Source organism: Neolamprologus multifasciatus, chromosome 2 (genome assembly GCF_963576455.1).
Source record: "Neolamprologus multifasciatus chromosome 2, fNeoMul1.2, whole genome shotgun sequence".
Taxonomy (NCBI): Eukaryota; Metazoa; Chordata; class Actinopteri; order Cichliformes; family Cichlidae; genus Neolamprologus; species Neolamprologus multifasciatus.
This window is the reverse complement of record NC_140440.1, coordinates 24,633,990-24,654,505: the sequence shown is the minus strand read 5'-3', so window position 1 is coordinate 24,654,505 and position 20,516 is coordinate 24,633,990. Positions and strand designations below refer to the sequence as shown.

General features: G+C 43.0%; 2 protein-coding genes across 11 annotated transcripts in view; both read left to right on the top strand.

Annotated features, from left to right (window-relative positions):
• The first annotated feature begins 381 nt into the window (after window positions 1-381).
• Window positions 382-7,342, top strand: nsdhl (NAD(P) dependent 3-beta-hydroxysteroid dehydrogenase NSDHL). The gene is made up of 7 exons (XM_085133534.1): window positions 382-612; window positions 722-883; window positions 2,041-2,187; window positions 2,294-2,422; window positions 4,469-4,611; window positions 6,222-6,324; window positions 6,423-7,342. Exons 1-7 carry the CDS (start codon window positions 466-468, stop codon window positions 6,753-6,755), a joined length of 1,164 nt encoding a protein of 387 aa, XP_084989660.1. The 5' UTR covers window positions 382-465; the 3' UTR covers window positions 6,756-7,342.
• A 2,500-nt stretch (window positions 7,343-9,842) lies between these two features.
• Window positions 9,843-20,516, top strand: part of znf185 (zinc finger protein 185 with LIM domain) — an 18,646-nt gene continuing 7,972 nt past the window's right edge. Inside the window, exons 1-26 of one of the 10 annotated variants that reach the window (XM_085133413.1) lie at window positions 9,850-10,169; window positions 11,059-11,122; window positions 11,415-11,532; window positions 11,634-11,741; window positions 11,829-11,855; window positions 12,083-12,139; window positions 12,218-12,265; window positions 12,359-12,430; window positions 12,508-12,588; window positions 12,775-12,834; window positions 12,942-13,064; window positions 13,141-13,458; window positions 13,489-13,788; window positions 13,819-14,148; window positions 14,254-15,108; window positions 16,264-16,380; window positions 17,101-17,166; window positions 17,290-17,364; window positions 17,624-17,698; window positions 17,909-17,983; window positions 18,144-18,224; window positions 18,549-18,608; window positions 19,009-19,077; window positions 19,450-19,500; window positions 19,608-19,652; window positions 20,266-20,331. In XM_085133413.1, the coding sequence (XP_084989539.1) occupies window positions 11,113-11,122; window positions 11,415-11,532; window positions 11,634-11,741; window positions 11,829-11,855; window positions 12,083-12,139; window positions 12,218-12,265; window positions 12,359-12,430; window positions 12,508-12,588; window positions 12,775-12,834; window positions 12,942-13,064; window positions 13,141-13,458; window positions 13,489-13,788; window positions 13,819-14,148; window positions 14,254-15,108; window positions 16,264-16,380; window positions 17,101-17,166; window positions 17,290-17,364; window positions 17,624-17,698; window positions 17,909-17,983; window positions 18,144-18,224; window positions 18,549-18,608; window positions 19,009-19,077; window positions 19,450-19,500; window positions 19,608-19,652; window positions 20,266-20,331 (3,287 nt within the window). In that variant the 5' untranslated portion in view covers window positions 9,850-10,169; window positions 11,059-11,112. Of the gene's footprint in view, window positions 10,170-11,058; window positions 11,123-11,414; window positions 11,533-11,633; window positions 11,742-11,828; window positions 11,856-12,082; window positions 12,140-12,217; window positions 12,266-12,358; window positions 12,431-12,507; window positions 12,589-12,774; window positions 12,835-12,941; window positions 13,065-13,140; window positions 13,459-13,488; window positions 14,164-14,253; window positions 15,109-16,263; window positions 16,381-17,100; window positions 17,167-17,289; window positions 17,365-17,623; window positions 17,699-17,908; window positions 17,984-18,143; window positions 18,225-18,548; window positions 18,609-19,008; window positions 19,078-19,449; window positions 19,501-19,607; window positions 19,653-20,265; window positions 20,332-20,516 lie in introns of all 10 variants that reach the window. The other 9 variants (XM_085133439.1, XM_085133403.1, XM_085133387.1 and 6 more) reach the window with 9 other exon arrangements.

Sequence of the window (20,516 nt, the reverse complement as noted above, 5' to 3'; positions counted from 1 at the left end):
GCCTCACATTATAAAGCCTTCACTCTGCTTGCAGTAATTTCATTTTTGGCAGTTGTGTAAGCTCTGGTTGAGTGGCTTGTAGAACAAAATGTTTGAAGTAAGGCTGAGATGGTTTGGACATGTGCAGAAGAGAGATATCGGATATACTGGAGAAAAGCTGTTGAATATAGGGCTACTAAATATCAAACATCACGATTTTCACGCTGGCTCCTTGAAGTTAGATTTTCAAGGGGCGTGGTTTTTGAGCTGGTGGACTGCTGAAATAAGCTTCTGCCCTCTGATTGGTCAATGTGGTGGCGTTCTTTGACGTATTCCAAATACTACTGGCTTTTCGCAAGGGTCAGCTTCGTGACTTGACCAATGAGAGAGCGGTTCTCTCTCAGCTGATTGAACATTTCAGGTGGGTCGTGCGCGGTTTCCTAGGGCTCGCTGGGTTCAGGTATATGACACAGGAAACAGTGTTGCATGCTTCTTGTACGAAAAGTCGTCACATTTATCTTGTCTACGCTGAGCATCGATTTTCTCCACGCAAAACTTTTTCCCACGCTGCCACGGTTTACTTACGTGTTGGTCACTTCTCATTGGTTTCCCATGGCTACACGTGTGCGACCGGTGAGTTAAAACATCATTATCAACCCAGTTGTGCTTTGATATTTTATGTCAGCGCCGTTTATATTCACTTGTGCGTGTCAGTAATCGCCCCCTGCTTGTTTTGATACAGAGTAGTAAACGGTGTGCGGTCATCGGGGGGTCCGGTTTCTTGGGCAGACACCTGGTGGAGAAGCTGCTGGACCGAGGCTACTCTGTTTCTGTGTTTGACATCCGTCAGAGCTACGAGCTGCCTGGCGTCACCTTCTACCAGGGAGACCTGTGCGACAAACAAGTGAGGCTGCTCTTTCAGATCTCTGAGGGCTTAAAGGTCAAAAAAGGAAAAAAATTGCTAGACCCCAAAATATTGGGTGATAATCGGGTTAAAAGGCCTTAACCCTTTAAGACCTACCATAGAACCAAATCCGCCAGAACTTATATTATATTTTTACATGCTGTGGTGCCATTTTTGGGAGCATTTCAAGTTGCTATACATCAATACAACCATTATAGCCCAAATTTTAATAATATTTCTGCATTAAGTGCATAGTACTTACATAAATTGCAAAAAAGTGCAATAAACTTAAAAAAAAAATTGAAAATCGTTTTTGTTTTTTTAACATATATTTCTAGTTAGAGAAATTTAAGAGGCTTATCCCTCAAAACTGTAAATACAAAAAAAGTTGCACAAAATAGTTTCCCACCACAGGAAATTTATTTTGTGTCTTCATAGTTTTATTTTTGAAATACACCAATTTTCATATACTGCAGGAAAAACGTAAATAAATATTATAATGCAAATTTGTAAAATAACAGCATGTGCATCACAATAAACTATTTCCAGCAGTGCAGAGTCCTCAGCATCCCAGAAACGACACAGAAAGTCATAAAGTCAAGCATAACTTTTAAAAACACCAATATAGGCTCATAAGGCACTGATGGTAAAAACTACATTTCCGCAAAATGACGTCACTTCCAGTTTCGGCCAGGTCATGGCGGACATGCGATAGTTCACGCTGATGGAGTAGGAAGTGTTACAAACAGCTGATCGGATCAGCAAACCGTGTTTCTGGAATATTATGTTTTTGTTGCTGCAAGCGCTTTTTATGCAGTTTTTGCAAAGCTATATGTGGAAGGAAACTGTGACCTAGGACAAGCTGATGGCATAAGATGTAAGTACAACTCCTCCGGTTTCATATGCAAAAAAAAATATTGCGCTAGCTCACGTGGTTGCAGTGTTACCGGGATTTAAAAATAGTTATGCAAAATGGAGTGTGTCCGCTCAGACCGGCTTTAAAGGGTTAAATTATTGCTTATCGGGTCAGTTTAAAGAGTAAAGACTTCTTAAGTGCAATTTGCTAATTCATTCTTGCACCAGATAACAAAACTCCTGCCCCAGGACAAACAAATGCAAACCAAATTTCACCAGGCGCCTGCTTTGGTCTGCTCCAGGCTCTGCTGGCAGCTCTGAAGGATGTGTCCTTGGTCTTTCACTGTGCTTCTCCATCGCCTGCCAGTGACGACCGTGCTCTGTTTGAGAGGGTCAACATCCGGGGCACACAGACTGTTATCCAGACCTGTATAGAGTCTGGAGTACAGGTGAGGGAGAGCATTTAGGTGCCTAAAGTTCACTCTTTAGAGAATAAGAGAAGACAAAGTGTCTTTAATGTTCAGTTTTGTTTTTTGTTTTTTTTTTCTTTGCCAGAGGTTGGTCCTGACCAGCAGTGCCAGCGTGGTGTTTGAGGGGACTGACATTAAGAACGGGAGAGAGGATCTGCCGTATGCCAAAAAGCCCATTGACTACTACACAAAGACCAAAATTGAGCAGGAGAAGGTAGGCAGGAACGTAGGAGGGTGTATTCGAGTTTGTTGGTGTGACTGGCAAGGCCCTGTAGTTGGCACTGTAGCCCAAAGGCAAGAGAGAAAATTTTATTTGTTATTTTAAACCAAAATATGAGTGAAATGAAGGCTCTAATCTCCACTTTTTGATGCAGTCAGTCATACAGAGAACAGGAGAAATAATAAACTCTTCATTTGAATGCATTTACAAGTATAATTTAGCCTCTTGTTTTCTATTGTCACATTTTTAAGCCTCATCTAGACTGTTTGCATCTGTACAGTTAGATACATAGAAAAAAAACCCTCATATTGATAATGGCTGAACAGAACTGCTGGAGTAATTATGCAGATTATGGAGATGCAAATGTTATTAAATATATTAAATTAAAATGGATAATTTAAGACAAATATAACGGCATAAGGAAGAGAGAAAAACGAGAAACAAAGACCCCACAGTGGTGTGTGCATGAATGCATAAATACACAGATTTGTGTATTGTTTCCAATCTGTAAATTGACTCATCTCAGCATGCCATATTATGATGAATAGATCTTTTTTTGAATTCTCAACATATTATTTGTTCCATCTGACATATCTTCCTATCTTCATTACTCAGTTGTTATACAATGGAGGGCCACATTTGAGCCATCTAATAGTATACCTCTTTTTCCATCCATCTATCTTCTTCCACTTATCCAATTCACGGTCATGGGGGGCTGGAGCCTATTCTAGCTGTCATAGGGTGAAAGGTGGGGTACACCCTGGACAGGCTGCCAATCCATCACAGGATTAACACATGAAGACAGACAACCATTCACACCTACAGCCAGTTTAGAGTCACCAATTAACCTAACCTGCATGTCTTTGGACTGTGGGGGGCGGGGGGGCGGCAGAGTACCCAGAGGAAACCCATGCAAGCCCACAGGGAACTGTAGCTTGCCTCCACCAGTGTGTGAATGTGAATGAATAGTGGAATTGTTAAGTGCTTTGAGGGTCTCGAAAAGCGCTATATAAATGCAATCCATTATTATTAACATGCGAACAAATAAACATTCCTACTAGCCTACTTCTTTTGCTTTGAAATGCATATATACATGCATTCTCCACATGATCTTGTTGCATTATTTTGTTAAGATCCAATATTTAATCTGGTAACATTTTAACGTTCGAGTTAATGGTTTCTATATTAACGTAAGTTGGGTTAAAAACTGTTCTTGAACCATCAGAGCCAATTCAAAGAATTCAAATCTAGCTACTGCTAGAACAGCTGCCTTATGGAAAAACAGGTTTTTGGCTTGGATGCACAGCCTATGATACCTGACATCTAAATGATGAGGTTCAAAAGCACATAGGCTAAATTAGCTTTTAACTTACTTTGTTATATACTTCCACAGTAATCTTATTACTTTTTAGATTTGATGCAATTACGACAAGGGGACCAATTGCAACACTCTGACTTTTTGCGTTAAAATAATTTAAATAGTTTTCATATTAGTGACAATGTTACCAATTGTATTGTTAGTTGGTGCACATGTATATGTCCCTTTTGTCGAAATGTGGCTAATGTACTTGTTGTAGTCTCTCATTTATGAAGGAAAATGTAATTTTGTGTCTCCCCTGTTATAGCAAACAAATACCCAACAATGCATGATAAAGGTGCCCTCTAACTTTAGCTTGCTACCCTGTTTGCAGGTTTATTATAAAAATTTATAAAGTTTGATAAAGAAAGTCCTTAGCTGAATTCCTTTCAGCCTTTCAGTTGACTTAAGACCGCCATCATTGGGTAAAAGCAAGTCCATAATCTGATAATTTTTTTGTACCGGTCTTGTTTTTTAATGCGTATTAGTGCAGAGAGAGTCCAAATGTTACATTTATTTCCCTCCAAATTTTTATTCCTTAATTCTTGTTTCTTGTCCATTTGCTATTCTGTGGGTTGTCTGAGAAAAGCGAGGCCTGTCGGGGCTTAGAGCTGAAGTCTGGAAGTTGCAGACACTCTTTTGCAGCTGTATCCTGTTCTGTTTTTTTTTTTTTTTGTGTTTAGCTGGTCCTCAAGGCTTGTGACAAGCAAAAGGGCTTCCTCACAGTTGCAATTCGGCCTCACGGCATCTTTGGTCCTCGAGATCCACAGCTGGTTCCCATCCTGGTGGACACGGCTCGCAGGGGCAAAATGAAATTCATCATTGGGTGAGTCATAGCATTTTAAATATTTAATAATCACTCACGTAATAGAAACAGCTTTTATATGATAAAACACAACTAACAAACTGATAAGACTAAATGATAATCAGTTTAGCAACAATCACTGCTGATGATCTGAAGGTCTGCTGATTTTAGTCCAATTCCTGTGCTTCTTTGACGACATCAGTGCACGTGTGTCATAAGAGCTCAGAGTAAAGCCTGTGTCAGCAAAAAGACAAGAAAAACACCCCCCAATATATTTTATGTATTTGAGGGAGCCAGCAGCTGCTGCATCTGCATGTACTGCCTTCAGCATAAAACACTGTGATGTGTTGTTTGTGGTGTGGAAGGCTGGACTCACAGCATTTGACAGAAAGTGACAACCTGGAGTTGTAGGATTTGAAAGCGAGGCTTTCTTTGGTCTTGAGTGGGTTTTGATGGTGAAACAATACCGAGTTGAATCAAGGATTTTAGCATTCTCTTCTAATAAACAAGGTAAGTTATCAGTGAAGTATTGGTGTTTCTGAAACACAAAGCTGAAAGCAGCCTTGAGATAGTGGCTCAGCCCACACAGCCATGTGAAAAACAAAACAAACTTGAATTGCTTTCTGTATGACGTTATCAATCTCTCACATAAAAGTGGAGGAATTTTGGCCCATTCCTTTTTACAACATTGCTTCAGTTCATTGATGTTTACCCACAACTCTGTTTAAGGCCTTCTATGGCATTTCAGCCAGGAAGGGGTGTGGACTTTGACTGGTTCATTGCAACATACTGATTCTGTTCTTTTTCAGCCATTCAGCTGTGTTTGGGATCATTGGCCTGTTGCGTAACCACCCAAAACCCAGTTTTGCCAGAATTTTAGCTGTCAGATGAATGTTCTTACATTTGACTTTAGAATACTTTTCATGGTCGACTCGTTGACTGCAAGGTGTCCGGGTCCCATGGCTGCAAAACGAGCCAAAATCATGATTCCCTCCATTACCATGTTTGTGCTGATATGATGTGTTTGGGTTTTGTCAAATGTGGCACTGTGTATTCTGGTCAAACATCTCAACTTTGGTTTGGTCCATCCAAAGGAAATTGTTCGAGAACTCTTGTGGTTTGTTCAGATGTAAGTATGCCAACCTATGCTGTGCTGCCGTGTTCTTTTATGACAGAAGAGGCTTTCTCCTGGCAGTCCTTACAAATGGGCGGTACTTTTTCAGTTTTTTACTAATTGTACTGTCATGAACTTTAACTTTTAACATGCCAACTTACACATGTACAGTCTGAGATGTAGCTTTTGGGCGGATTTCTGAATATTACTCAATCTGACTTTGGGGTGAATTTGCTGAATTGTTCACTCCTGGGAGAATTGTGGCATTGTGTTACCACACACCTGACTGCTCAATGCCGATAAAGCGCTAAAATGTTTGCTTTCATAGCAGTGCTCGCACTTGCTGATGATCAACTGATGAAGTTCATGTGATTAGCAGCATCTGACAACAGCTACTTAACATTGTAATTCCTGTGACAGCAGCATGAAAGCGTGCTACTACCACTAATTATTAGATCCTAAAAAAAAGGATTTCTTGATGGTTTTCTGTTAAATAATTAGTTTTTGTCTCCTTCAGTGATGGAACCAATCTGGTAGATTTCACCTTTGTGGAGAATGTAGTTCATGGACACATTCTGGCTGCTGAACGGATGAGAGCAGACTCCCCCATATGTGGGAAGGTGAGTTAAAATAAAACCCACAGCAGTGGTGGCACCAAGTGGTTAACATGCTTTTTGATCAGTTAATTTACTTTAATTTTTCTCCATTTGTCTTCCAGCCATATCACATAACCAACGATGAGCCAGTTCGCTTTTGGGACTTCATGTCTCAAGTATTGGTGGGTCTTGGATATCCTCCTCCCCGCTACCACCTGCCTTACAGTTTGGTGTACGGACTGGCGCTTCTCCTCTGGCTGCTGTCCGTACTATTGAGTCCTTTAATATCTTTCAAGCCAACTTTTACACCGATGAGAGTGGCTCTGGCTGGAACCCACCACTACTACAGCTGTAAACATGCCAAAGAAGAACTGGGCTACACACCGGTGGTCAGCCTGAAGGATGCGATTGCACGCACCGTAGAGAGCTATCCTCATCTCAGATGCGAGGCTTGACAGGGGGCTGGAATTAGAGACCGCTGAGACATGTAGAGCTCTGGGCATTTATACAATTAAATTCATAATGAGAATAATGGGATGTGGTAATACTAAATGGAAAATGATGGAAGTCACTAGTGATAGATAAACTTCACCATGTGAAGGATTTGTATGCCTTTTTTATTTTTCATGTAGCATTCCACCAGTAGATGGCAGCAGATGGTGTTGGTACTGGTGTCCTTATTGCAGTCTGATCGTACACAAACTGCAGAGTACATCCACTCTTAATGCCAGAACAGTGATCACAGCTGATTTTTGTTGTCTTCTGTTCTTTGTACTTGTAAACACTGAGATGCTGCTCTTGAGATTTCAAAATGCCTTCATACATTGCTCAACATGCTCTTGATAGAACATATATATTTACATGTGTGTAATATATGATTATGTGAATGTTTGGCCTGGAACAGACGTTGCACAAGTTTCTGACAGGCTGTTAAGTGAAATCTGCAGCGATACTGTAGACAGTCTTGTGCTTACATATTTGTTCCAACTGTCTGAGCAGAAAGTCCTTTGCTGATTAAACTTGACAATGCCCTCATGCACAACGTGAGGTTTTCTTAGGAAATGTTTGGAGTTTGGAGTGAAAAGAACTTGAATGGCCTTCACAGAGCCCTGACTTCAACCCCGTCACATACCTCTGGGACAGGTGAACTGGCTGATTGTAAACCAAGTCTTATTGCCTAACATCAGTGGTTGACCTCGCTGATCATCTCGTAGCTGAAAGGGGACAAATCCCTGCAGTCAGGTTCCAGAAGTATGTGGAAAACATTTCTAAGAGAATTGACTGCACCGTCACTGCAAACATGCCCACACAAACAAGGCTCTCAGACATCCTTCAGCCATAAACTTCCACAGAATTTCATTGAAACACTAATTGGTTAGAAATGCATCTGCAGTGTGGGACATTACAGAAAAAACAAGTCCTAACTTGTTCGGCGTCACGACAGAAATCAGGATTTCTCTTTATTACACACTGCGTTGAAGCCAAGGGGATTTCTTTGTTGTTGTTGTTTTTGTAGTTGTGGTAGTTAGTGCAGGTTTATTATCTGCTCTTTGCTTACCTGGCAGCACTTTTACAAAGTTGCCCACACCTTACCTGCAGGGTAGAGCCATCTGTTATTTTTATATAGTCTCTGCAATCTGCTATAACTACAGACCTCCCCAAGGGGGAACTACTGTTTAAACAACACTCTCACATCATTATGATTTTTTTTTTAAATTTTTTTTTAAACTTTTTTGGGACTGTTCATATTCCCTATGAATATCCAACCATTCATATGTCTTCATCTGGTTTGGGCTGGAACATCTCAGCTGTCATAGGGTGAGGGATGGGGAATGCACTGGATGCACCTGTTTGTTAAATGTCTAATAGAGTGATTCACACTTACACCTACAAACAATTTTAAATCACCATAGTGCTTAATGTGTAGGTCCTTGGACCTACATGGGAGGAAGCCGTAGTACCCACAGAGAATCCGTGAACTCCACACAGAAAGGTCATGGCCAGGCAGTGGATTCAAACCCAGGATCTTGTTCCTGCTGCAATGAGAGACCAACCCTTGCTAACCTCTGTTCCAAAATACTTCCATAGGTCGGTACCTTGTGTTGTTGTCCACGGGGACGACATCCTGAGGAGAAAATTAGCAGAATTTGAGTGCACTGTTTCTTACATTGGAGCTGATGTAAGAGGAGAAATAAATGCAGCCACCAGTAGAGGTTTCAGTGCACAGGTAAATGCATGCACATCAGTCTAATAAAATTCTGATATGACATCATGTGAACTAGATTAACATCCACAGGTTCCAGTCACTCAGCTGTTAGATGCTGGGTGTCATAAGCATGGCGTGTGCTTTGATGAGTCAGGGAGACTCTGTGTTATTCAAGCACCGTCATTAAAAACAATGATGGGCTGGGTAATACTAAAACACAGCTATAATCCTAATATTTACACATCCATCTCCTACATGGAAATGAAAAAGTCGAGATACTAATGAAGTTGTCGACACTGACGTGCTATGTTTTCACAGCGTTAAATGCATTGGTTACATTACTTAAGTTTGTCTTTTCCCTGTTCAGCATTTCTGTCATTCCTTGTCTTGGTGTGGTGAGAATAAGGTGGGGGTTATGTTCAGATACTTTGCATTCTCATTTTAATTCTGAGCAGCAGCACCCTAATGATTCACTTGCTAGAGTCAGAGCCACTGGGCAAGGCCGTCTGACTGGTTTCTTCTACAAGGGAACAAGGGAGAGAGATCCAGGTGAATAATACACGTTAGCATTTACACTTGCAAGTGTGCTCGCCAGAGCGAAACTTTGGCATTCAGAGTTGCCAATTTCCTCTTCCACCTACTTTCTGTGACGTGTTGTGAAACCTATCTACACCCTTTCTGTGATTTTGAAACGGCCTCGTAAATATGTACACAGACTGTTTATGGGTTTTTTTGTGCTTTTTCTAAGGCACAGTGTGATTTCAGAAAGTTGAAACTGTGGCCAAATTCTCAGAAAGTGTTCTTTTGCCATTTGTAGGAGGAAAAAAATTGCTCGACAATTGCAGGCACATCCTTGACTTTCTCTTACACAAACATGGATATAGTCGCTCGGATTGAGCAAACAGTTTGTTTACAATGGGCTTTCATCTGTTTTTCTTCCTAGGATACCCTGCGTATTGCAAAGCACAGGGTAATCCATAAATGACCTTTACCAGAGCTTATATAAGAAATTCAATGTTCACGCCAGCATTTATGATTTTTCCTTCACAGAAACACACGTGAAAGTATAAAACACCTTTGCTTTAAGAATAAAATTAAGAATGTTCCAAGCTTGTGTTCTATTTTTTCTGCCGACCGCTGTTTCTCTTCATTATCTCGGCTCTGTGCCGTGTTCTTGTTCTTGTTTTAATGCTTGTGCTTCCTGGGCTGTCCTACCCAGTGAGCATGAGACGAGTGTTTCCCAAAGGAGATGTTGCTGTGTGTCGCTTAGTTTATGTTTGCCATGCAGTGCACCTTGTCGTTGCCCCTATGCCTTGCTCGTTCTAAGCATTGATTGCCAGCCACCTGTGCGACAGGTATGTGCTTGCTGTCATCCACGAACAAAGCCCAGATGTAGTAAACAGAAATTAATTCTTAGCAACCTCTCTTACGCACACACACACACACACACAAGTGGATAGACAAACACACGCTGCTCCACCCCATATCTACCTCCCTTGACTGGCTGGGCTTGTTAGTGCTCACGCCTGTACCTGTTGGCTAATACGTCGGGCTGAGACACCTGTTAGACAGAGAAAGACTTTTCCTCTGTTCACACCAACCACGCTCACTAGGACACAGATTCTCAACAAATCTTCCTGTGCTGGATACAAAGTGACAGCAGGTAGGAACTCTGGTGTTCACTTATTCATGCCATGATATTTTGTGTATTTTAAAAGTGTCAGAGTGATCGGATTGGTTGGGTTACATAAACTGTTTGTTGAAAGTGTTCATTATGAGTGTCTGCCCTCTCATTTTCTGGGTGTTTCTTTGCCATGATTACTTCCTATCGTGCTCGGGGCTTGCTTTAAAATGCTATTGGCTTTCATTAATCATTTATCTCTTATAGACTGATGTGCTAAACCGAAGATAAATATGGTCTCTGAGCCCTCAGTTTGTTCTGTCATCAATATTCAGGAAAATCCTCAAGAGATATTGTGCCGACTTACTCCAAAGGGAATGAATTCACAGCCTAAGGAAGGACTTTTTTAAAAAAGTGATATTTGCATTCTGACTTTAACAATACTCCACAGTTTTGCATAAGCTCTACTCTGTGTCTACTTTCAGATAAGGGTACACTTGTGATTGTTTCATTAGTATTTTCCCCTTTCTACTGAAGTTCCCCTGACGACGTAGGCTTGCCTCTGAGCAACTCATTTCTGTTTTCTGATCCTAAATAGCTGGGGCTCAGTTCATTTGGAAATGAGCGAATAGAAAGCAATATTTGTGTAATCAGGTTAATCTTATGTGGGCCAGTTTATATTGTTACAGAGTGTCAGATACACAGAATGCCTATCTGCGTTCATTCATATTTGGTCAGTCGCTGCATATTTTGGAAAGCGGACAGACAGGATCGTCGGCATGTTTTAAGGATGAAACTGAGGAATGTTTGACACAGCACATGTTTCTCAATGGGAGGGGACATAGTATGGGAACAAAGTTGCAACTCACTGCTCACATCACACGCCTTGTTTTTACAAGATGCCAATCATCTCTCTGAATATATAATTTAGTGGCCTGCAAAGAAAAGAGAAGAAAGAAGAGAGCGAGAACCCCGTGAAACAAGCATGTCAAAAGGTGAGCAGATTTTGATTTTAATGTGAGATGATGTGTTTCCTCCAATAAAAGCTGAGAGTATTATGCATCTGTGCCGGGCTCTTGGCTATAAATTCACTTATTACCCTGATTTAAGGCAAACTACAAGTGGTTGATGATATAGTGTCTTCTGGCCCAAAGGGGGACTGTATATCTTAGAAGCTATCAAGCAGACAATTATTAAGCTGTCATTATGATGCAGCATATAGTGTGTATCATATCTCAAATGTGAGCTTGTGCGCGGGTGTGTGATATGCACATGTTTGTATCTCAGAGGGAGACAGAGCGTCTGTGCTGCGTACCACCAAAGTCCGGACAAGGCTGAGGGGAGACGCCAGCTGGTTGCAACGCAGCAATGACTCTAAGGATGAAACACAGGAGGAGAAACCATGGTAAACACCCCTGTTTAAGCACGATACCCATCATCCCGTTATCTTCTACTCTGTCACAAAGGAAATAAATAAAAATAAGATAAAACCAAATCCCATTGCAGGATAGCAGAAGTTAAAGCCAGCCGTCTGAGCGGAGCCCCTGCTGACACCAGTCCAGTGTCTTCGCCAACAAATTTTACTCCGCCACCAACCAAGTCTGACACCGAGAGGTAAACCCAGGTTTTTAATGTCACAGGCTTATCTGCAGTTCTTTGAAACATGCCTGTGCTGATAACAAGTCTCTGTTTTGAGTTTAGGCAGCCAACATCCGGATACCTTATCAGGTAAGCGAAAGGCTTCTGATATTCTGAGCACCACCATCTGGGTTATAAAACACGTTTACCACAAAGCATATAAAAACATATATATTTATAAAACAGAGATTTTAGTCAGCCAAAGTGGAGTCTCAGTCACCATCACAGTGAACAGTTAAAAATAAACAAACAAAACACACACACACAAACTGTATAAAGAAATAAGGGCTTGTTCAGGACTTTTTCTTTTTCTTCAGGGGTGTTTTCACTAAAGTGGACAAGCCTCCTCCATCCTCACCATCTAATGGCTTTAGGTAAGAGCAGCTAAACCACACAGCATCGACAAGCAGTTTGACCTTTCCTCCATTACTTATTATCTGGTTTTATTGCAGCAAAACACTGCAATTCAACAAAAAGCCTTCAGAGACCTACAAGAAAATGTGAGCAAACGTAAATTCAGAGTCCCAGTTTAACTGCTGGCAGCTGGATGAGAGTCTTTTCACAAGGTGCATGTTTGTGCTTCTGTTCCTCAGAGCCCCCCACACTGTGCGGTCTGCTGCAGAGAAACAGGAGGGCCAGCTTAGCCTCGAGGAGCAGGAGAAGCGGTAAGACTCTCCTTGCATCCTGAAGTTAGACACCCGGGAAAGAGATTACATTAACATTATTCTGATTCATTCTGCAGGACGGAGAAAGCCAGTAATGTTCTGAGGAAATCTGCAACCAGGCAACGGTCTTACGTGCTTTCAGCTGCAAAGAAATACGAGTACGTATTTTCTCATGCCACTATTCTAATGCTTATCTTGAGATACAGCATGTTTCTGTAATGCTTTCATAAAAGAACAGTGCATATGTTTAAAACTTCCCATGCAGTGGGAAATTATTTTTATTGACGTGCCTTGCTGAGCACTTACGGAGGCATTCACACAGGCTTTGTGTTCAAAACTCTAAGGTCTCAAGAAACGCCCGACACATTGCTCAGCAATAGCAGTCCAGCATTTGTGGCTACAAGGTAAGCCCTTTTTCCTAGAGGCAAAAAGAAAAAATATGTGAAATATGTGCTCTACACTTGCATGCATTTCTACTTGTGCCATCATGTGGTTGACTAAAAATGTGCAGGGTGGAGATTACTAATGATGATGAGCCTTCTGAGACTCCTGCACCTGCCAGCGCTGTGCTGCCATCCCCTGTTGTTCCTGTCACATCTGTTGCATCCAAGCCTGCGCCCGAACCTCAGAAAATGTAAATCCTGCACCATGTTTCTATTTCCAGTGCAACAAGTGATTTGAGTTTGATTCATTATCTCTGTGGTTTACAGTGCTGACACCAGCACTAAGACAGCTGCTGCTGTGAGTGTTAATGAGCCGGTTGCTCCAAAGTTGAAGAAGAAGGCCACCCCAGAGCCTGCAAAAGAAGAGACCCCTCAAGTGTCTGTTACAAAAGAACAGCCAACTTTTGACACCAAGATGGCTGCTCCCCTCCCTGATTGTCCTCAAGTAGCCTCTAAAGAGCCACAACCCAAAGAGTCTGGGCAGACTAAAACGCCTCTGGTTGATCTTTCACCACCATCAAAACCCCCGATATCATCTAATCAAAAGTCCCCTGAGTCAACCACTGCAGCGTCTCCTGTCCCGACCTCCACTGTCACAACCTCCACTGTCCCAACCTCCACTGTCACCAAGTCACCTGCAACTGTGTCCCCGGATGTGACTTCAACTCCTGAAAAATCAGATGTCAAAGTGTCTCCTGTCCCGACCTCCACTGTCCCAACCTCCACTGTCCCAACCTCCACTGTCACCAAGTCACCTACACCTGTGTCCCCTGATGTGACTTCAACTTCTGAAAAATCAGATATCAAAGTGTCTCCTGTCCCGACCTCCACTGTCACCAAGTCACCTGCACCTGTGTCCCCGGATGTGACTTCAACTCCTGAAAAATCAGATGTCAAAGTGTCTCCTGTCCCGACCTCCACTGTCCCAACCTCCACTGTCCCAACCTCCACTGTCACCAAGTCACCTGCACCTGTGTCCCCGGATGTGACTTCAACTCCTGAAAAATCAGATGTCAAAGTGTCTCCTGTCCTGACTTCCACTGTCCCAACCTCCACTGTCCCGACCTCCACTGTCACCAAATCACCTACACCTGTGTCCCCCGATGTGACTTCAACTCCTGAAAAATCAGATGTCAACGTGTCTCCCGGCCCGACCTCCACTGTCCCGACCTCCACTGTCACCAAGTCACCTGCACCTGTGTCCCCTGATGTGACTTCAACTCCTGAAAAATCAGATGTCAACGTGTCTCCTGTCCCGACCTCCACTGTTCCGACCTCCACTGTCCCAACCTCCACTGTCACCAAGTCACCTGCACCAGTGTCCCCTGATGTGACTTCAAATCCTGAAAAATCAGATGTCAACGTGTCTCCTGTCCCGACCTCCACTGTCACCAAATCACCTGCACCGGTGTCCCCTGATGTGACTTCAACTCCTGAAAAATCAGATGTCAACGTGTCTCCTGTCCCGACCTCCACTGTCCCAACCTCCACTGTCACCAAGTCACCTACACCTGTGTCCCCTGATGTGACTTCAACTCCTGAAAAATCAGATGTCAACGTGTCTCCTGTCCCGACCTCCACTGTCCCAACCTCCACTGTCCCAACCTCCACTGTCACCAAGTCACCTGCACCGGTGTCCCCTGATGTGACTTCAACTCCTGAAAAATCAGATGTCAACGTGTCTCCTGTCCCGACCTCCACTGTCCCGACCTCCACTGTCCCGACCTCCACTGTCACCAAGTCACCTACACCTGTGTCCCCTGATGTGACTTCAACTCCTGAAAAATCAGATGTCAACGTGTCTCCTGTCCCGACCTCCACTGTCCCAACCTCCACTGTCCCAACCTCCACTGTCACCAAGTCACCTGCACCGGTGTCCCCTGATGTGACTTCAACTCCTGAAAAATCAGATGTCAACGTGTCTCCTGTCCCGAGCTCCACTGTCCCGACCTCCACTGTCACCAAGTCACCTAGACCTGTGTCCCCTGATGTGACTTCAACTCCTGAAAAATCAGATGTCAACGTGTCTCCTGTCCTGACCTCCACTGTCCCAACCTCCACTGTCACCAAGTCACCTGCACCAGTGTCACCCGATGTGACTTCAACTCCTGAAAAATCGGATGTCAACATGTCTCCTGTCCCAACCTCCACTGTCACCAAATCACCTGCACCTGTGTCCCCTGATCTGACTTCAACTCCTGAAAAATCAGATGTCAACGTGTCTCCTGTCCTGACCTCCACTGTCCCAACCTCCACTGTCCCAACCTCCACTGTCACCAAGTCACCTACACCTGTGTCCCCTGATGTGACTTCAACTCCTGAAAAATCAGATGTCAACGTGCCTCCTGTCCCGACCTCCACTGTCACCAAGTCACCTACACCTGTGTCCCCTGATGTGACTTCAACTCCTGAAAAATCAGATATCAACGTGTGTCCTGTCCCGACCTCCACTGTCACCAAGTCACCTACACCTGTGTTCCCTGATGTGACTTCAACTCCTGAAAAATCAGATGTCAACGTGTCTCCTGTCCCGACCTCCACTGTCCCAACCTCCACTGTCCCAACCTCCACTGTCACCAAGTCACCTACACCTGTGTCCCCTGATGTGACTTCAACTCCTGAAAAATCAGATGTCAACGTGTCTCCTGTCCCGACCTCCACTGTCCCAACCTCCACTGTCCCAACCTCCACTGTCACCAAGTCACCTACACCTGTGTCCCCTGATGTGACTTCAACTCCTGAAAAATCAGATGTCAACGTGTCTTCTGTCCCGACCTCCACTGTCCCGACCTCCACTGTCACCAAGTCACCTACACCTGTGTCCCCTGATGTGACTTCAACTCCTGAAAAATCAGATGTCAACGTGTCTCCTGTCCCGACCTCCACTGTCACCAAATCACCTGCACCTGTGTCCCCTGATGTGACTTCAACTCCTGAAAAATCAGATGTCAACGTGTCTCCTGTCCCGACCTCCACTGTCCCAACCTCCACTGTCACCAAGTCACCTACACCTGTGTCCCCTGATGTGACTTCAACTCCTGAAAAATCAGATGTCAACGTGTCTCCTGTCCCGACCTCCACTGTCACCAAATCACCTGCACCGGTGTCCCCTGATGTGACTTCAACTCCTGAAAAATCAGATGTCAACATGTCTCCTGTCCTGACCTCCACTGTCCCAACCTCCACTGTCACCAAGTCACCTACACCTGTGTCCCCTGATGTGACTTCAACTCCTGAAAAATCAGATGTCAACGTGTCTCCTGTCCCGACCTCCACTGTCTCGACCTCCACTGTCACCAAGTCACCTACACCTGTGTCCCCTGATGTGACTTCAACTCCTGAAAAATCAGATGTCAAAGTGTCTCCTGTCCCGACCTCTACTGTCCCAACCTCCACTGTCACCAAGTCACCTGTCCCAGTGCCTGCTGTAACAGAATCTGGACTGAACACAAAACCTGAACCCAAAATGGAACCAGAGCCACAGACTAAATTGCCTCCAAAACCAAGGTCAGATTTCCATTCAGTCCTGGCACATTTTCTAGCATCAACAGGTGGAATGGAATAAACTCAGGTGTTATGTTACTAGTTCTTGCATGAATTTGCGCTTTAATGTAACTGTGTTGATCTATAATTGCGCATTACAATTTATACAAGCTTATATAACCTATTAAGTTACTATTTGCTTTATATGGCATTTGGTTTGGTATTTTACAGACAAAGATCAACATAGTATAATTTTACTCAGTGGATTGTTAAAGATCACACTAAGAAACATTAGAAACTGAAGCTAAATTACTTCCACTTAGACCAGCTCCAAGAGTAAAATTCTCCTTGCACATTAATGTGTCCTTTCTAGTGCTCCAGTAATGTAGAGTACAGCAATAAAAACCTCACAGGGACCATTCATCTGCCTGGAGTAGTTTTACTTTGGGGTATTTAAAGCTGTTTTAGCTGGAAATATTTCTCCAGATGTAATTTTACTTTTATTTTCTTAAGTAAAAGCTCTTAATACTGCTTGAACCACTCCAGCAATATAACATAAAACTACCTACGTATATAATGAGCCTCGAGCATGATTTGTAAGCAAAGCTATGTTTGTTATGAAAATATGCTTTCAGTGGTTTAAGTGGTTTTCTTTGTTTAGGTGTGTTTGCTCTCATTCTTTCACATGTGTAGTTCAAAGCTGCTCTGGAATGTGATGTGTTTGTTGTCCATCTTGTTTCACAGCTCCACTGCTGACAGGCTCACTGCTCTGTCCGACACTCTGATTTCTTTCGACACCAGTTCATACAGGTACTTCCTGGAGAGAAAGATGAAAGCCGGAGAAACCAGAAATGCAGTGACACATTAGTTCCCACAGCCTCAACAATATGCCATCTGATAATAAGAGCTTTTGTTTTGGTTTTTTTTCCTCAGTAGCTTTAAGAATGATGAGGAAGCCCTGGCAAACGAAAAAGGAGACTCAGCGGACGATCACCCCACAGAGAACAGGTATAAAACCAACAACTTCCTCATTATTGTCATAGCAGTGTTGGCAAGAAAACTGATGAGGGCTAACTGCCACTGAGCTCACTTCAAAGTAATTACAAAATAATGCACATCTCATTTTCAGGCGCTCAAAAAGCCTGATACCAAGGGGTGTCTCTAATTATGCCTGATGAAGTGTGGCACATAAACATTTGATATAGAGATATGTGCTTTCTTGCCAAAGCAGGTGCACTAATATATCTTTTCCTCTCCTGTACTGCAGTGCTGAACAGAAGCCAGCTTCAGAGCTCAACAACTGTGAACCAATAACAGACGATCTCCTGGGTTTCAGTGATCGGTTTGTTAAAAATACATTGTTACGATTGCGCAATAAAAAAGTTGTCACGGTGGCAAATATTTGAATAGCTCTCACAAGGTGGCACTGTTGGGCTTCTTATAATCTGCCCGTCCTTTACCTCAACTGGCCTGTTCTAGCTCTGAATCGTAAATCCCCCTTTGTTCATCAACTTCTCTGCTTCCTCTTCCTCTCCTCTTTCTACATCTGCAGTCCAGAGGAGCCAGCAGAGCCTGTTCCCCCCAGCCCAGGACGCTGGAGTCAGGATCTGCTTAGTGGAATGGACAGGTAGAGGAAGAATTCTTTCTCTTAAGAAAAAAAAAGAGTAAAAATAACTTCCTTGTCAGTAGCAAACCAAAATACCACCTCAGCTTACCTTTCCAGAGTTGGATGTAGAGTTTCAAGAGAACTCTCCTCCATATTAGAATTTTCTGTTTGATGTCTTTAGTAACCCAAACCCAGTGAAGACCAGCGGCACTCTGGATCTTCTGGCAAATGATGTCATTGTAAGAGGCACAGAGGCACACAGGTGAGAAAGAGACAGACCGGCTTCTCCTCCCATCTCACCCTCCTTGCTTATGCATCCTTATTATTAATAAGATCCCGGCTTGCTGAGTTGAAAGACTTTGATAAACCCTCATCCTCCTTCAGTTTGATCCACAAATCAGGGTTCCGCTCCCGTTTGGCATTTTCTATTTTAACCTCCTGCTCCACGTTAAATAGAACCAAAGTCTCAAATTCCTGAAACGACTGACTTTGAAAGGGAAAGCCAGGTTTCATCTGCAGCACGACTGGAAATAGAAGGGAATGTTCTGTACTGATTAGTATTGCTGCTTTGTTTTGTCTCCACCAGCCTCAGCATGCAGCGAGAGGAGGAGAAGCAGACAGACAAGACAGCCAAAGAAACACAAAGGTAGCGGGAGATGACAGGCTGCTCTTAAACAATTATCTATCTATGCAGAACTGTTCCTTCCAAGAAATGCTTTCCATACACACGCCTTGTAATGATTTATAACAAGTCTGCCTGCAGCTATGCTGCCAGCGAACCCCACAAAGACACAGAGTCACTATAATGACCAAACTGTGATCATTACCTAAAAAAGCATGACAGCATACAAAGCTAAAGTCTGTGCTTTATTCAGATGGTTTTTGTGATTGCTAAATAGTTCAGTGCATCTTGAGCTTTACTAAAGGACAGACATGTTAAATAGTGTATGAGAACAACCACACTAACCTTTACTTGCCCTCTCTTCTCTTCCCATCATGCCATTCATCCGTACCGCCCTCCTTACTTCTATCTCACCGCGGTGCAGTGAAGAGGACAATGCGGATCCCTGGAGCTCGAGTGTGACAACAGTGACAACCGTAGTCACTAAATCAAGGTAGTTTATTTACTGTCACATGTCACATGCAAACCAGTGTGCTTAAAAATAGTAAATAATAACACACGGTTTCACTCCAGCTTGATAATATAAATGACCGGGTTGGTGTAATTGTTCAAGGGTTAATCTTAGGTGAAGAAATCCTGAAGTCCGCAGATTTTGCTGTTCAGCAGTGGAATAGTGTTTCCATTTGTCAGCAACATCCTGATTCTGATTTTTATTGAGTTTTGCCCCACGTCCCTCTGTGTTTCTGTTTACCATTCAAACTGCATTAAATCTTTCCATTATGAGTCAATGTGATCAGAATTCCTTCGACACAAGATGGGCAACGCTGACAATTGAGAGTGAAATCAGTGTGAAATTGTTTTTCAGCTCGGCTGATCCATTTGATCCATATCCGATAGGGACCACATCCCCTAACAGGTAATCATATTGGTTTGGAGCTATGACTGTTTTCCTGCAAGACAGATAGCATCTCAGCATGCATAATTCAGCAGTTTCTGATTATGAGACACTTTTCTCTATTCCAGCTCCTCTGACCTGCGCCAGCCCCTCTCTGATAGTTCCATCAACAGGTACGGGAATGATAATGCAAATTCCCTTTTTCGATACTGTAACCTCTGTTTGTGGCGCCAATTTCATCATGTTAGCACACGGTTTCCTCATTACTACAACTGCTTTAGTTTGTAAGCTAATGCGAGAATTGTTATTCATAATCAGTAGATGTGATGCAAGAAGCACCAGGAGTCTGGATCTATTGACATGCTCAAGCTGATTTACTTATTTGTTTTCTGTTTTAATTTTAATTTTAGTGCATTACCAGCTTTAATGGAAAAGAGCTCAGAAACAAAATAAGTTTGTTATTGCTTACATGTTTCAGCTTAAGAAAAATTAATATTGTGAGTATTGAGGACATTTTAGCATTAGGGGGTTCTACAAAGTCCTCCACAATGAGTTTTTTATGCACCCATTCATACAGTTACACACCAATTACACTGGAACTGTGAGGAAAGGGAGATTGCCCGCCATTGGGAAATCTGTAGAAACGTTCTCTGGCACGTGAAACAAAGTTGCCCCTGAAATGATTCATTATAGGAAACTAAACTGCAAATGTAAGAAAAAGAACGAAAGAAGGAAATACTCGTGAGTGAGTCATTCTGATGGCTTTCTCTCTTGTGTGTCTGACAGTATGGGCAGTAATGCCTTGCGGTCCCTTGCAGATGACATCATCCCTTTCAACACTGACAAAACAAGGTATTGAACCAACTTAGTTGCATACTTCTGTGATGAATCTATGATTGAAAAATGGGAGTGGAAGGGAAAGTGCAGACCCACAGAAATCTTTTTCTTCCTTCCTGCTTGAACATTGTCTGATGTGCTTCATCTGTCACAACTCCCAAATCCCCCCCCCCCCCCCCCCTTGCTATCTCTCCCCACTT

Bases quoted from the DNA above. Each gene is read 5' to 3' on its own strand.
- nsdhl (XM_085133534.1), top strand. From the start codon at position 466: ATGCTTCTTGTACGAAAAGTCGTCACATTTATCTTGTCTACGCTGAGC. The intron at 2,423-4,468 runs GTAGGCAGGAAC...TTTTGTGTTTAG, and splicing joins CCAAAATTGAGCAGGAGAAG to CTGGTCCTCAAGGCTTGTGA. The intron at 4,612-6,221 runs GTGAGTCATAGC...TGTCTCCTTCAG, and splicing joins AAAATGAAATTCATCATTGG to TGATGGAACCAATCTGGTAG.